General features: G+C 39.5%; 2 protein-coding genes across 2 annotated transcripts; one reads left to right on the forward strand and one right to left on the reverse strand.

Annotated features, from left to right (window-relative positions):
- Nucleotides 1–311: 311 nt before the first annotated feature.
- On the reverse strand, nucleotides 312–9,061 carry LOC110039750 (serine/threonine-protein kinase pim-2-like). The gene is made up of 7 exons (XM_020744899.2): nucleotides 8,636–9,061; nucleotides 6,674–6,959; nucleotides 6,468–6,568; nucleotides 3,832–3,879; nucleotides 2,661–3,021; nucleotides 1,981–2,157; nucleotides 312–1,378 (listed from the first exon to the last, which is right to left on the reverse strand). The coding sequence occupies exons 1-7, from the start codon at nucleotides 8,735–8,737 to the stop codon at nucleotides 1,173–1,175; spliced, it is 1,281 nt and encodes a 426-aa protein (XP_020600558.1). The 5' UTR covers nucleotides 8,738–9,061; the 3' UTR covers nucleotides 312–1,172.
- A 1,171-nt stretch (nucleotides 9,062–10,232) lies between these two features.
- On the forward strand, nucleotides 10,233–12,834 carry LOC110039756 (uncharacterized). Its single transcript, XM_020744907.2, has 3 exons — nucleotides 10,233–11,014; nucleotides 11,316–11,417; nucleotides 12,113–12,834. Exons 1-3 carry the CDS (start codon nucleotides 10,933–10,935, stop codon nucleotides 12,394–12,396), a joined length of 468 nt encoding a protein of 155 aa, XP_020600566.1. The 5' UTR covers nucleotides 10,233–10,932; the 3' UTR covers nucleotides 12,397–12,834.
- Nucleotides 12,835–13,773: the final 939 nt, after the last annotated feature.

Genomic DNA, 13,773 nt, shown 5'->3' on the forward strand with positions numbered 1-13,773 from the left:
GTTCACAGTCGTTTTCTCTGATGGTCCCATAAGATCGGGGATCACAGTTGCTGGGCCCAAGACTGTATTAAGGAAGTTATTAACCATTTTGAGTAAGTGATACAGGAGAAATTGCAAGCAAGTGGCATTTCCCTGCAAGGCCCCCCCCCCCCCGCCCTCCCCCGCGACCCATTTTACCGGCAGCTAACTGGAGTTTCTCGTTCCCAGATCTCTCTCAACACTAGTGATCTGATTCTCAATGCTAACTGGACAGGCGAAAGGAAACATATTTGACGTTTTATAATCATCGATGAAAAACATCACATACAAACTTTTCTTGCAAATCTTTATTTTATACAAACTTTTCTCGCTCGATGTAAAACCGCTTTTCTCGACAGATACTTCGGCTACCTCGCTTATAACTCCAACAACTGTACCTCCCGGTTTCAGCCGGGAAATCTTCGCACCCGAATAGTTTTCGGCAAATCTTCGCGCTCGAATAGTTACCGATTCCCTAACCTCCTATCAAGACATCGCCGGCACGTCAGCGGGACGTTATAAGACGACGTCTTGTTGTCTGGCAACTTGGTAAAGTTAGGGAGGCCACTAACAGCCCTGAATTTCTGTTTTCCATCCTTTCGGAACAGGATTAAACCAAGTTTGGAAACATATAGTATCTACAACAGCTCTAGTTCAAGTGAGTTCCTTTGGTTAGAACATGCCGTTGTCTCGACTTTAATAAGAATACAGGATGTCCCTTTTGGGAACTTCGCGGCCGTCCTTTTAGTTTTCTAGCCAGGGCTTCATATTTCTAGACTCAATTGATTCACATTAGCCGGCACCGCTGTTATTTTGCCATCACGACGATACAGCTCCGAGACTTATCAATCATTCTAGAAGAAAACCAAAGAAGACACGGCTGCCATCAACTCAGCAGAACATGCTGTCAATAGACGCGGAGGCTCCTGCAGAATTTCGCGTTTTTAACAGAGTACGATCTGGTTTGTAAATCTGTCATACTCTGTTGTATTCATGCACGTGACCCGCATATGTTTGAGCCCGTGCGTTACACATACACTGTCCATATTGCACGTGCTTAGGTTGCTCCTCGCCAGACTTAATTAGGAGAAATTGTTTACCGTGGTCCAGAGCAGGTGATTTATATGATAACTCTTTAATCCTCTGGTCTTAGCTTAAAGAGCTGATCCTCGATGCGGTTGCCGCTCTCGCCTCTCTCCAAGGCTCTCCCCAGGGATAGGAACGCTTTGACACAGTCTCCTGTCCGAGGGGCGGTGTTTGTGTCTATGGGGCTGAAGCCAAGGATGTTCTATTATCACCTCCAAAGAGGGTCTGTAAGAAGGGTGCTTGGCTAAAAGACATCGCAGAATATCTTGCAAGTCTGTATAGAAGGATACAAATAGACATCAGATTTTTGACATAACACTCTCTTTTACCCTGACTTTTCTTGTTTCGCTTCTTTTAATTGTTCCTACCCTGTAGTTCTCCTTATCTCCCAGGCCTGGTTACCACTTGTTATTTCTCCAACCCTTCATTTTTCTTTTTATTATTTTAGTTGCCAACGCCCATAGACCCTTTTTATAAATGGCGTCTAAATTTGAATAACAATACTTTGTACATCCTTTTATTGCCATTTATGCAAAGGGTTTATATTTTCCTCTGCATTACTAAACATCAATTGCTTTATATCTCCGTCCTTATGTCCCCTTTTAGCAGGCAGCTAGCAGGCGTAAAATGGAGGAGACGGTAAGAGAGAGAGTGAAGATGTATGGAGGGGGGAATGGGTGAGAAAAAGAACGCGTTGCGTTGCCTTAGCTTCTTCCACGCGTTTTCCGCCTCCCGCCTACACAATCCCTGTCTACGCCTACAATGCAAGCTAGTTACTTTCCCTCATGTATTCCTTCTTTTCCTTCTTGTGTATTACCACGATTACTTTCCACTGAGAATCGCCATTTCTGTGATGTGAATCTGTTTTTTTCTTACCTTTACTAACATCATCCGAGAAATTCAGCTCTGCCCTGACGATCTCCACTTCATTCGAAAAAGGAACGTCGCCCGTGATCATGTTGTGCAGCAGTATCCCCAGTGACCACACAGTAGCTGGGCGTGCGTAGTAGCGATGAAAGCGGAACCATTCTGGAGGACAATACGCTCGGGTTCCTAGAGCAAGAAACACAATGACAGGTGCGTTTGTACGTGTGCTACATCGTATTTCCTTCAATTTTATTAATATTTTTTCCCTTCAGCTTAAGCAGCTAATATGCTACTTATTAACTGGGGTGCATATCATGAAAGAGATGTTGTTTTAGTGTTAGAAAGAACATTTCCAAGAAATAAATGAACTGTTCGTAAATTAACTCGATAGTCGGGCATTTGTTACCATGCAATCATTCAGTTTACCACGTTTCCTTTGAGTTTTTTACTACTTCTTTAAGCATCCATTGAATGTATTGGCAATCTCTTTTAAGTCACGTGGTACAGAAAACTGTCCCTCGTTATCTGGATGACGTCACCCTTTGCATTCGTTTTTGTTTAAAACCGCGTTCCAATGTATGCATCACGTTTCTTGTGACAGCATGAATCGCGATTTCGTTAGAGTTTGCATCGTGACTGTGTCACAATTTCAACGACGATTGCGTGACATTATTCTCAGTCATACTCACCTTCGTAATCAGTGTATAAGGTGTTCTCCAGCACCGTGCCTGAGCCAAAATCGAGCAATTTCACCTGACCTGTCATGGAATCCAGCAAGATATTCTCGTCCTTGATATCACGATGGAAGATTCCTTTTGATTCGCAGTACATGACCGCCTCCACAACTTGGCGAAAAATACTCTTCGCCTCGCTTTCCTCCAATCGACGCTTTTCTGTGATGTAGTCAAACAGATCCTTGTGGTACTGCGGCCGTTCCAACACCATCACATAGGCCTGCGCATGCTCGAAGTAGTCGAGTAGTTTGATGACGTTAGGGTGGTCAAGGAAGCGGTGAAGGTGAACTTCCATTGGAATTGGGACTTCATTTTCCTGTAAAAATCAAAGACGAACAAAAGCCGCAGGCAGCTTAGCGTAACGGTGGAGAGGGAGCTGGGACCACAGTTTGGAGAGGAGAAGAGAGAACACTGGGGACGATTTTGGGGGCTCTTTCTTGGTGTAGAAGTCGGACAGTTGACATGAAACAATAGAGAACAAAAGGACAAAAGAACGAAGAAAGCAATGAAAACAATGAGTTTCTGAGGCGCTTTTCTGTGACGTGTCCTGTGTCTTCTACACCAATTACAAGGAGCCGCTTTTTGTCTTCTCCAAACCTATTAGTTTTAGGCTAAGTTACTAGTAGAAAAGGCCATAAACTCCCGCAGGATGCCTCAATTCTCTGTGTATAATTTTTGGCCGGGCTTACAGAACACTGAGAAGAGAGAATCCAAAGAAACCTGCTTTCGCAACACCGTGACTGTCGATCCATGTTCTCTCTATTTGTAATTCTCACTATTTAGTCACTTTATAATCTACTAATATTGTGAGGAGAATTTACAAGCTGATTACTTACTCTTGGAAGGGCAAGTTAAATCGGACCACGGCAGTAGAAAAACTGTTTATATTATCAATTTTGATTGATGGTTGTTTTTAATGTTTTAAGACCTGTGTCGAATGGTTCATTTGTCTTAGTTTTTTATTCATGATCTCAGTACCAAACTAGCCAAAATATGGCGAAGAAAGAATTTATTTTTATCTTTTTCCAGTTAAATATGAACTGACACCTTCAGTACACTTTGATGCAAATGAAATGAAATATTTTTGTTACTATACGAAGATGCTCAAAGCTTTGCATTAACATACCTCTTCAAAAGAGTACACATTGCACTTGGGAATAACCTTGATTGCCACCTAGGAAATGAGAGAAATATCACTCACTTATTTAGTCAATAAACTTGGTGTAAAACCCTTGAAATATAAGCAAAACACTGGGCAAGTAATTAGTCATTTAACACTTTGCCTAGAGAGGAAACGTGGAATGAAACGTGCGTAATAAAGGACAGGGAAAGAAAAAGAGTAAAAACAAATCAAACGTAAATAGAAGAGTCATTTCTTGTTTTTCTCGTTTTTTCTTCGTCGTTTCTTGCGTGCAACTGCAGGTAATTCCGAACGGGCAAGAAAGCGCCATCTTGCCCGCTCGGGTAGCCAATCACAGCGTAGGATTTGGTTCATCTTACCCGCTGACGGAGTAGCAGTCCTGACCAGGGAAAATATTCGTTGAAAGTTGTAAGTACATTTTGAACAGATTTCCTTGTGGCCGCCGCGTGCCTAAGGGATCTCGCAATCACTTTGAGCAATTTACCTCCCGGCCACAAAATATCGATTCTCTTTACTGAATATCATTCATTTCTTTCGCTGACAGTTTGAGAATTTGGTGATTTATCAAAACAAGATCCCGCAGCTGACAATTATACAATTCTCTTTGTTTGCCATGTCACCTGTCAAATATACAGCACTGGCAGCTTGGAAAAGTTGAATCAATTAATCAATCTGGTGATCGATTGTAATACAAGAGAAATATCAGGATGTCCGTAGGCCTTTCCTCGAATATCACGTAACATTGCCTGAATGTTTTACCGGAAGTTCTCAAACAATCTTCTAAACATCACAAAAAATTCTAAATATTTAGAAAAACCCTCTAAATATCCCCTTATTTTTTGGTTTAAAAATGAACCGATTTTGAATCGATTAGGCCAAAAAAAAATTGAAAATTTTTGCAGTAGTAAAAGTAGAGGAAGAAGATTCAGGCACCTCGATGTTACCGGCGTCCGTCATTTTGGAAAACTGAGGCCGTTTGAGCTTGTAGTGATATGAAATTATTGAAGTACATTTTTCAGTTGGGATATCGCTGAACTGGGTTGTTTCTGGGATAAAACTGAATATTGCCTCAGGAAAATTCGCGAGGAAAATACAGGACTCAGTCAAAAAGCTATGAAAATTTCTAAATATCCCTAAATAATAGAAATATCTTTAACTATTTTCTAAATATCTTGGAAACTTCTAAACATCCCAAAAAAATATCCGGATATTTGTAGAAAGGCCTAGATGTCCCAAAGGCTTTATGACTCAAACATGCACGTGATTTATTCAAATTAAAGAAAAATTTGAAATAAGACATTCGACGAACAAAAGCAAAAATGAAATTTAAAAAATTGTTGTTCAGTCACTCCAAAAATGAAATTAAGTCAACTGAAATTACGGTTAGGAGAGACAAAATATTTCAAAAAATATAAAACTAAAATTTGACAGGCATAAATTTAAAATGGAATAAAATTTAAAATGGAATAAAATATTTTTATTTCTGTTTCATTTTGCCTCGCACGTGAAGATATTTTAATTTAACAAAATGAAGCTGATTTAAAATCCGTCGTTGTTTCAATAAGCGCTATAAAGTATAAGCCAGCTATAACGCTCTCGACTGACTTAGCCAGCCAAATTCTGAAATACGGAAATTTTGAAGAACTATTAAAAAGCTCAATGTTATGAATTAGATAATAGCGTTTGACGCCTCGGGTGATAAGACTGTTCTAGTTGATTGCTTACCGTGCGAGATAATAGCCGTATTGACCAGCACTGAGGGAAACTTACAGCAGCATGCGTCTGTTATCATTATTTATTTTAAGGCTGTACTAGCCGTGCCAATTTGCTGAGGAACATGAGCATTCAGTTATAAGAAAAATAACTTCAGGCTGCCGTACACGTTTCAAAAAGGCATAAAACGAGGCTAAAAGCTGCTTAAATTTAATAACCCTTAGCAGGTGCCGAACGCTTCCGACTTTTTGTTATGGAGCCTTCGACATTTCAAGTCTAATTTTGATGTTTTCGTGGTACAAGCTTTCATACTAGTGCTTAACACCAATTTGTTTCATAAAGCGAGAAGCCTTTGCTACCAAACGCTGTTTATATTTAGATGCAAACAGTCCTCTTATTTTGCAAAAATAATAAAATTAAAACAAGAACATTCGTACAGGCAATACGGCATCTGTTGATCTCAACCAACATTATGTTTAAATGAGTTTAAAAACACCACGAAGACAAATACGCGTATGTTAAAAGGTTTTTATATGCTATTTTCGTTGTAAAAACTGAAAGAAAAATTTCCAAAGACCGCTCGAGCTGAACGATAAAAAAGCAGAAACGAATTTAGAATCCTTCGATTAGAGCGTTTGATCAGTATGACTGCATCAACACTTACATTTGATCAGAACACATGATCAGAATATTGGATCGGAACACTTGATCAATTGGAACATTAGGTTGTCATTGGATCTTGGATGCGGAGACTCCACTAGATTCTGCGGCTTTCATTTTAAACCATTGCGTCAGGGGAAACCATAATCTGTAGGCCATCAGGGGGGATCTAAAGCCCTATCTGCAGCCTACAGACATTGACTTCCCCGTGCCGAAATGATAACGAGAAACAAAAAAACCGCACTTACAGGTAGACCATCTCGGACTCGGGTTCCGGAATACACAACAGCAAATCCTCCTTGGCCAAGAAGTTGGTGCAGTTCATAAGTCTCATTGAAATGTTGTTCAACTGTGGGCGAAAAAACACCTATTAAAATGCTACTTTCTCTTTGAAATCGAATAAGGAAAATTAAAAATTGCTAACACATCATTTTGTATGCGAGATCGTATACACCTTTTTCATCCACGCTTGAAGCAGAGCTTTTTGATCCACGCGTTTTACAGGGGCTTCCAACAACCGCGTCAACCTTTGGCGGTACGTTACTCATATCTTCTCCGCCATTCTTTTTCTTTCGTATTTTCGCCACCTTGTTTGCAGACCTCTTGGCTGTGCGACAAATAACCGTCAGAAGCGAGGAAAAACGTTTCGCTGTGTCGCCCATTATTCCAATGAACTTGTCTTGTTCACCAGAATCCGAGTCCTCCAGGTTTTCACTCCTTGGACTCTCGCCTTGCGCGACCTGAGTGACGAAAGGTATATGTACACATCAAAACGTCGGTAGCACGGGTAACATGTCAAATACGAATATTTATATAACCCAGTAAATAACGCCTAAAGCAAAAAGTCTATGTGACTCATTATCCGCTTCCTCTCTACCAATAGCGTCGTCGGAAGAAAGCCCCCAATTTGTTCGGGCCGATCACACACCTCCTTAGTAGTGTCAGTGTGGACAATTGTACAATGAATATCAATTGTTTATCACATGCAAAGCCCTCCCGTGTGTTTGCCTTTGTTTGGCGCGAACACAATATTCGAAATCGGATATTCTTTGAAAATGAAAAGACAAAAAAATATGGCGTCGGAAATTTAAGCTGAAATTTAATCGTGCGCGCTATTTTATCGCGAAACATGACATTTGTCGCGGTTCTACCACAATGTTTTTCTTCTTTCGCTCTTTGCGAAATCACGGAAGCAAGGCAGTCGTTTCGTCTTTTCTCAATCGTGTTCTCGGAAGGATTCTGTGAATAATTTAGGCCATTCTAGTCTGGTGGTAAAATAAAATAAAATTTCAAAGGAAAACCAGCTGGATGCAATTACTTGGTTCTTTTCTTAGCATTCATTGGCCGGTTTTCCACGATAAAAGCCACTTTGATCGCTCAGTTTTCTGAGCTGCATAATATAGTTTTGTCGTATACCCAATTTCCGTTGATTCTCTGCGTCTAAAAGTGAAAAAGAAAGCACGAAATACATCTGTTCATGTCAGCAAAATTGTGAATAATAAAAGCGTTTATTCGCTACCGAACGAAATTTATATTAATTTTGCAAAAAGTGCACGAGTCAAAATAAATTTCGCTTCACATTTTATTTAATCTCGTACTACCCACATGCACTGATTGAAAAATAGTCGTTGAATGAAAAAGGAGAGAATTAAAAACAAGTGGTCTCTTGTACAGTTTTTCAAAACAATGTTTTACCTTTACTCACGGTAAAGAGACAAAAATAATGTAAAGCCACTGAAATACGTTCTGTATCGTTTGGCGTCGAATCGCTAAATTGTTTTTAGTTGTACTCAGCTTTTCATTAAAACGCTGGCTCGTTTTCAACAATCTCTATCGTTTGAAGGAGAGCTCCTTACTTCGAATCCTTTAAAAACAAGCCCTCGGGCGAAGAAAATAAGCCGTCCCAGGTTTCAGAATATTTCAATGATATATAATAAAGAACTGTGAAATTAAATCAAACACACACAGACCTAAAGCAATGTAAGCCGCGGCAATGTCCCTAGACTATCAGAATTTTAAACTAGTGTCATATCGCGAAGATTTGTTTCGTCTACGTGCTTCGAAACATGCCACAAAAAGATTGGCTTCAAAAAGTCCTTTTCTTTCTCAAAAATAATGCGGAGAAGCTGCATGGAACTAAAATAGAGGGTTCATCTGAAGAATCTTTCAAAAATGTGTATTTTTTTGTGGCTGCGGTGAAATTTTGCTAGGAGGGCAACCATGTTTGGGTATCATAGAACTGTATGGATGTTCGTGATTACGATAAATGAAGAACTTGTTTACAAAAGCTACAAACACAATCATGCAAATTCGATTGAAATGAACTAACTAACACTCTGATTTCGGTTTAGACTTCAATCTTTTCTTTGCTTTTTTTTTTTTTTCAATTTACGCGAACTTTGAGTCAACACCTTACCTGTGAACGAGCTGCGTCGCTTTCCTTTTCCATGAGTCTCGATCGCTGATCTGCGGTAGTGCTCTCAGAAGCTAAAGGCGAAGCTCGCCTTTGCCGTGCCATACTGAGCTAACAAAGAATTTTAATTAACCCTGTTTCATCTTCGGCTGCTGTGGTATGGTCTTCTTTCCCGACGCTCCAAATCGCTTGAGCAAGCTTCTCAGGTCAGGGCATTGGGCGATTTAAGATCGACTGGAAGAGCGTGCGCACAGAATCAATTGTGATCAGAAAAAAAAAGTACATTGTTGATCTTTATCCATAACCTGAAAAGCCAATCACACAAGCTAGACTTTGATAAAGTTTTGCCACTTATAAATTAGAAATGTCTTGGCTTTTATCTTGAATTTGATTTCTTTTATGGCTAAATGAGATTAGAGGTGAACGAGAGAAAAACAGACAAACAAATGTCGACATACAATGTGCGAAAGCCTTGTAAAATCCTGCTCTCGCACGACGCAGAAGTATAGAACTATTTTAATAGGTTCTTTCTTTCGGATTTTTTCAATAGTTGGGGGTATTATTTTTCTGAACCATATCGTTGTTTCATATCGATTTATCTAACAAGGAGCACTGATTTTATTTGATTTAGTTCTGAGACCCGTCTATATCGTCGACAAATTGATATATTATATCCCAACACTGTTTTGACGTCAATGAAAGTTCTGGCTCCTAAACCAAATGCCTGGCGCATAAATTTGTTGAATACATCTTTTTCAAGTTAACCGCTTGTTACTATTTCGATTCTCCACGATAAATGGATATATATTGAACATAAAATTATTATTTCGGGATTTTATTTGAGATTAGCGGTAACTCTATTCAAGTAATGCGAAACTCGTTTTCTTAAAATGCTTAACAATGACACATCATTGAAGCTTAATGAATTTAAGATGAATTTAAGTGGCATAAAAACGAGCTATTTTTCCATAAACTGCGTTAATATTTTAAGAGAAGAACTGCTTCTGGGTTACGTAACTGCTTTGTTTTGCAGACAGTGACATTTTGTGACAGCAAAACCCCTTGGTTCAACAAAAAAATTTACAGCTCATCTCGAAAACCAACCGTGGATTTTGCCTTCTTAACAAGTCTGACATTTTTTTAACGCCAATAGTGGTCGATGCATGCTGGACATTTGGAGATAAAGAGTACTTAAAGGAATCGAGATAGTTTTCATATAGACAACACAAAAAAAACCAGCCGTGGCCATTTGTAATCAAACCACCACAATTACATAACAAGTAAAATTGTGCGATGTATAACAAATGGACCTGTTTTCATTCATATTTAGAAATCGGATCTGTCTGAAAGATTTTAGTTTTACTCAACTGATTAAACTGTTCATAAATGAAAAGATATATGGAAATATTTAGTAGTATATACAACGGTTAAATTGGTTTAGCAGTCAAAGTGATTGTCAATTTTTTCAATATTTAACTTCGTAAAATATACGAAGGAAACTGAGTAAAGGTAACCAAATTAAAACGTCTGTTATTTTTCTTAAATAATATGAAAATAAATTGTGTATTCATATTGATCTCCCGCCAATCAACATTTATGAGGATTCAATATTTTATCCACTTTCAAATATGTTTCCTTGAAATTTGAATTATCAATTCCTCGAGAAAAAAAAGCTGAGGAACAGGGCCATCTGTGTCGACTGGTTTTATAAAAAATCGCAAGCCTCAAAGCGCATGAAATTAACAATATCGCGCGATTACTTGTCTTTGATTCGTAACGAAAGCCGAGTCTATTACTGTTGTCTCCAGACCTCCTCCGCGTTGCTTTCCAGGTCGCCATCTTGGAAAGCGGCCCCGAAACCCTGGGAACGATTCGTCTCTGTAATGTCTTTATAAAGTCGCCTATTGCAAATTTGTGCCACGTTTGATTAATTTATAATCAGAGGTACTTCAAATCTGTTGTTTTGTTGTTTTATGATCTTCTTGGCACACCACACGGTATACATTGCATTTGATCGGAAGCAAAAGGAAAAAAAAACTTAAATAACCGATAAGGCAGGCGTGCAAGTTTGTCGATACCTCTTATTGATGCTAAACTGTCAGCCAATAAGTGAACAAGAACTGTCACGGTGATTGCAAAGCTAACTGGAGGATAACAACACTGGTGTAACAGAAAATGTGACTGCCTTTACTCCGAAAATTTAACTTAACACAATCCATGGACTGTAAAATTATCGCCAAGGCTCGACATTTGTTTTTATCGGAAAACCGTGGAGTTTATTTTAAAAATTGGAAATTAGAATGCATCAACAAACGGAAACAGTGAAACGATTTCACAGCAAACCACAATGGCAACAAATCCTCGCTGTCTGTACCTTTCTAGGTAAGAGTTGAACCAAGAAAGGTGAGGTAAAAATAGTAATTTACCTTTTAAAATTAAATTTTTGTTTCAACTTGAGTGGGTCCTTTAACTGACTAGAACCGCCTCAATCGGTTAAAATCTGGTTTGTTCAATTCGGGTTCAAATGACGAATTGGAATAAATATTTAATAATGCGTGGACATCTTCCAATCTCTGGCGGCAGGTATTTATATGTTATGGTAGCTTAGCTTTCTTTTTTATTGGCAGACTTAGTAGAAATATCCAAAACAAAAATTCACCAAAGTGTCCCTGCTCATTTCCAGGCTTCACTCTAGCCGTATGGTACAATTTATGGAATAAAGGATCACGGACTTCCCTGGAGGGACCCGTTTCATCTTCTCTGGTTCATGAACAGAGAGGGGAAGGTGAGTAGGGAATAAATTCCCATGATCTCCGCCCCTCCCTGGAATGGAGCTTAATATTCCTTGAATTAGGCAAACTGGTAACTGAGTTACGACCAGTTTCCTTCTCTGAAATGAATCCGCATAACTTGTCTGTTTACTGCACAAAAAATTGGTACTTGCAAAGACTGGATTGTTCTCACATTGAGCTCACAAAACGGGAAATCTGGGACTCTGCAAGACGGCAAGATTAACGTCTCTTTCGAGACTGAGACAGAAGCTGTTTTATAGATCGAGACTCCGTAGATACCGTGTCGAGTCGCAAAGAAATTTCCAGACATGCAGCCAAAGCGCGTATTTTTTAAAAATACCGGATTCGCCACCCTGCAAAAACACTTGCCAGGAGGACTTGTGTAGGATTCTTTTACTCTTAGCTAGAGGCATTTAAAATAGGTTACAACGAATTGTTGAGGCAACTTTGCAAAAATGCCTTGGCATGCATAACCTGTGTTGAAAGAGCACCACATCCTTTGAGAACAGCAATCATCGTGCAGTTACCCGTCGCTCAGTAGTTCTCGCCGCAAATAGCTGGGCGAACAACTTCAATAAAAAGCTAAATTTTCATATAAACACTGTTGTTTAAGCAATGATTTACCATGATGGTCTATTTTGTTCACTGGCAATTCTTTTAAAGTCTCTCCATCGGGTATTTTTAATAGGAGTGTACATGACGCTGAAACTGAAATGCTTCTTCTGTGATTCTGAAGACTTTGGTCCAGCGTGGGAAACTCTTACCCAGGACCACGCCTGTCAAGACAGCATCTTTTCAACTTGCTATATGAACCAGACTCTCCCGGGCAGGCAGACGACAGAAGTCATTGATCTTATTAGAAGTTGCAAGCAGAACTGCGTGTGTTCTGATGATGAAGGATGGTGCTTGACTGCGGAGTGTGGGCGTCAGCTGAGGTGCTGCTGGGGACAAGCGTATTGTGAAGAAGAATAGAACTGAACAAGATTAGATTGTTAAAATTTATCTTCCCTTTCTTCTACAACGTAACGAATCGTGATTTGACTTATGCGAGAATTGATCAGGATTCACTCAGTAGAACATAAATCACGTACAGCAACACCTAAAGAACTTTTGCACTCTGTGTTTGTCATGACTTATTTGTGTACAAAGGATCTTAGAATCTCGGTTCGTAAAAAGACCATCGAAAACTTTTTCGCTTACGTGCAAAGAGACTGTGTTTTGAAGTGGATGAACGTAGATGAAGTACGATTCTGCTTCATAAAAATATGAAAAACAAAACAAACAAAAAAACCCACACACATTAGCAAAGCGCTACAGACTGAGAATTGACCTCCCATACTGCAAATAATTAAAGACAAACGACCTCAAAGTTTAATGCTCTCGGCTGTAAATTAAAGATTAGTTTTCAGATACACTGTTTTTCTGCGTCAGGAAAAGGGTGCGAACAAGTGAAACTTGGTTAATTACCAAATTGAGGTTACCATGGGAACATTACCAAACCGCACGCCGAACTGAATTTAGAAAGGAGGGCAGACGCTTTGAGTGTTGATCGGCCTAGGCTTTTTGAAAGGTTAAAATTTGTTCAGGCCAAGAACCAACGCCTGAAACGTCATCCTCCAAATTCACTACTTGTGGTGAAGGCGAAGACCATGCACGACGGTAAAAGAAGAGATTGTGTGGCATTGGGAACCGCCCCTCCTTTCTCAGTCCGTCACGCGTGGTGCACACGCGCACACGCGTAGCCTTCGTTTGGCTGGATACAAACAGTAAGCGAGTTATGTGTTTAGTTAGTGGAAGCAAGGCTGATTACTACACAACGACATGATAGGGTCCAAACTGGAAGCCAAGAATTGCAACCGTGGACAACTGTCTCGACCTGGTTGGGTCTCATCAGATCAACACTGTGTTGCAGTACACAAATAGATTCCATGTTGCCGTGCGTCACGGACAGCAACATGGAATCTATTTTTTTTTTACCACAATTGCTACTAATCTTGCAATCTGATTGGCTAATATGCCGTTGTCGATAAGAGTCCAGACAACGCTGCTGGCGTCAATGTGTCGTGCAATGCCGTTTTCAGCTCGCGCTCTGAAAAAAATTTGACGTTGATATTGTGGTAAAAAAGCAAATTGGAATGTAGTTTAGTGTGATCTGTACTCTTGTCGACAACGATACACGTCATAAACAGTGGTCGAAGAGAGTACAGACCACGCTAAACCACATTCGATTTGTTACGTCTTACATAATAAGGAAACAAACTCTTCACTTTTGGAAAAAAAAAAAAAAAAAAAAAAAAAAAAAAAACCGAAAAGAGTGATTGGTTCAGGGAAATCACGCCACTGTCACAC

The sequence above is a fragment of the Orbicella faveolata genome, unplaced genomic scaffold (assembly GCF_042242905.1).
Source record: "Orbicella faveolata isolate gen_17 unplaced genomic scaffold, um_ofav_v1 contig_48, whole genome shotgun sequence".
NCBI lineage: Eukaryota > Metazoa > Cnidaria > Anthozoa > Scleractinia > Merulinidae > Orbicella > Orbicella faveolata.

What these genes read in the sequence shown, in the direction of transcription:
- LOC110039750 (XM_020744899.2), bottom strand. Translation starts at nt 8,737, where the DNA reads ATGGCACGGCAAAGGCGAGCTTCGCCTTTAGCTTCTGAGAGCACTACC. An exon ending in GCGACGCAGCTCGTTCACAG is followed by an intron (nt 6,960 to 8,635) that starts GTAAGGTGTTGA and finishes TTCGTCACTCAG; the next exon opens with GTCGCGCAAGGCGAGAGTCC. An exon ending in GAGTCCGAGATGGTCTACCT is followed by an intron (nt 3,880 to 6,467) that starts GTAAGTGCGGTT and finishes CTCATTTCCTAG; the next exon opens with GTGGCAATCAAGGTTATTCC.
- LOC110039756 (XM_020744907.2), top strand. Translation starts at nt 10,933, where the DNA reads ATGCATCAACAAACGGAAACAGTGAAACGATTTCACAGCAAACCACAA. An exon ending in CGCTGTCTGTACCTTTCTAG is followed by an intron (nt 11,015 to 11,315) that starts GTAAGAGTTGAA and finishes GCTCATTTCCAG; the next exon opens with GCTTCACTCTAGCCGTATGG. An exon ending in TCATGAACAGAGAGGGGAAG is followed by an intron (nt 11,418 to 12,112) that starts GTGAGTAGGGAA and finishes TATTTTTAATAG; the next exon opens with GAGTGTACATGACGCTGAAA.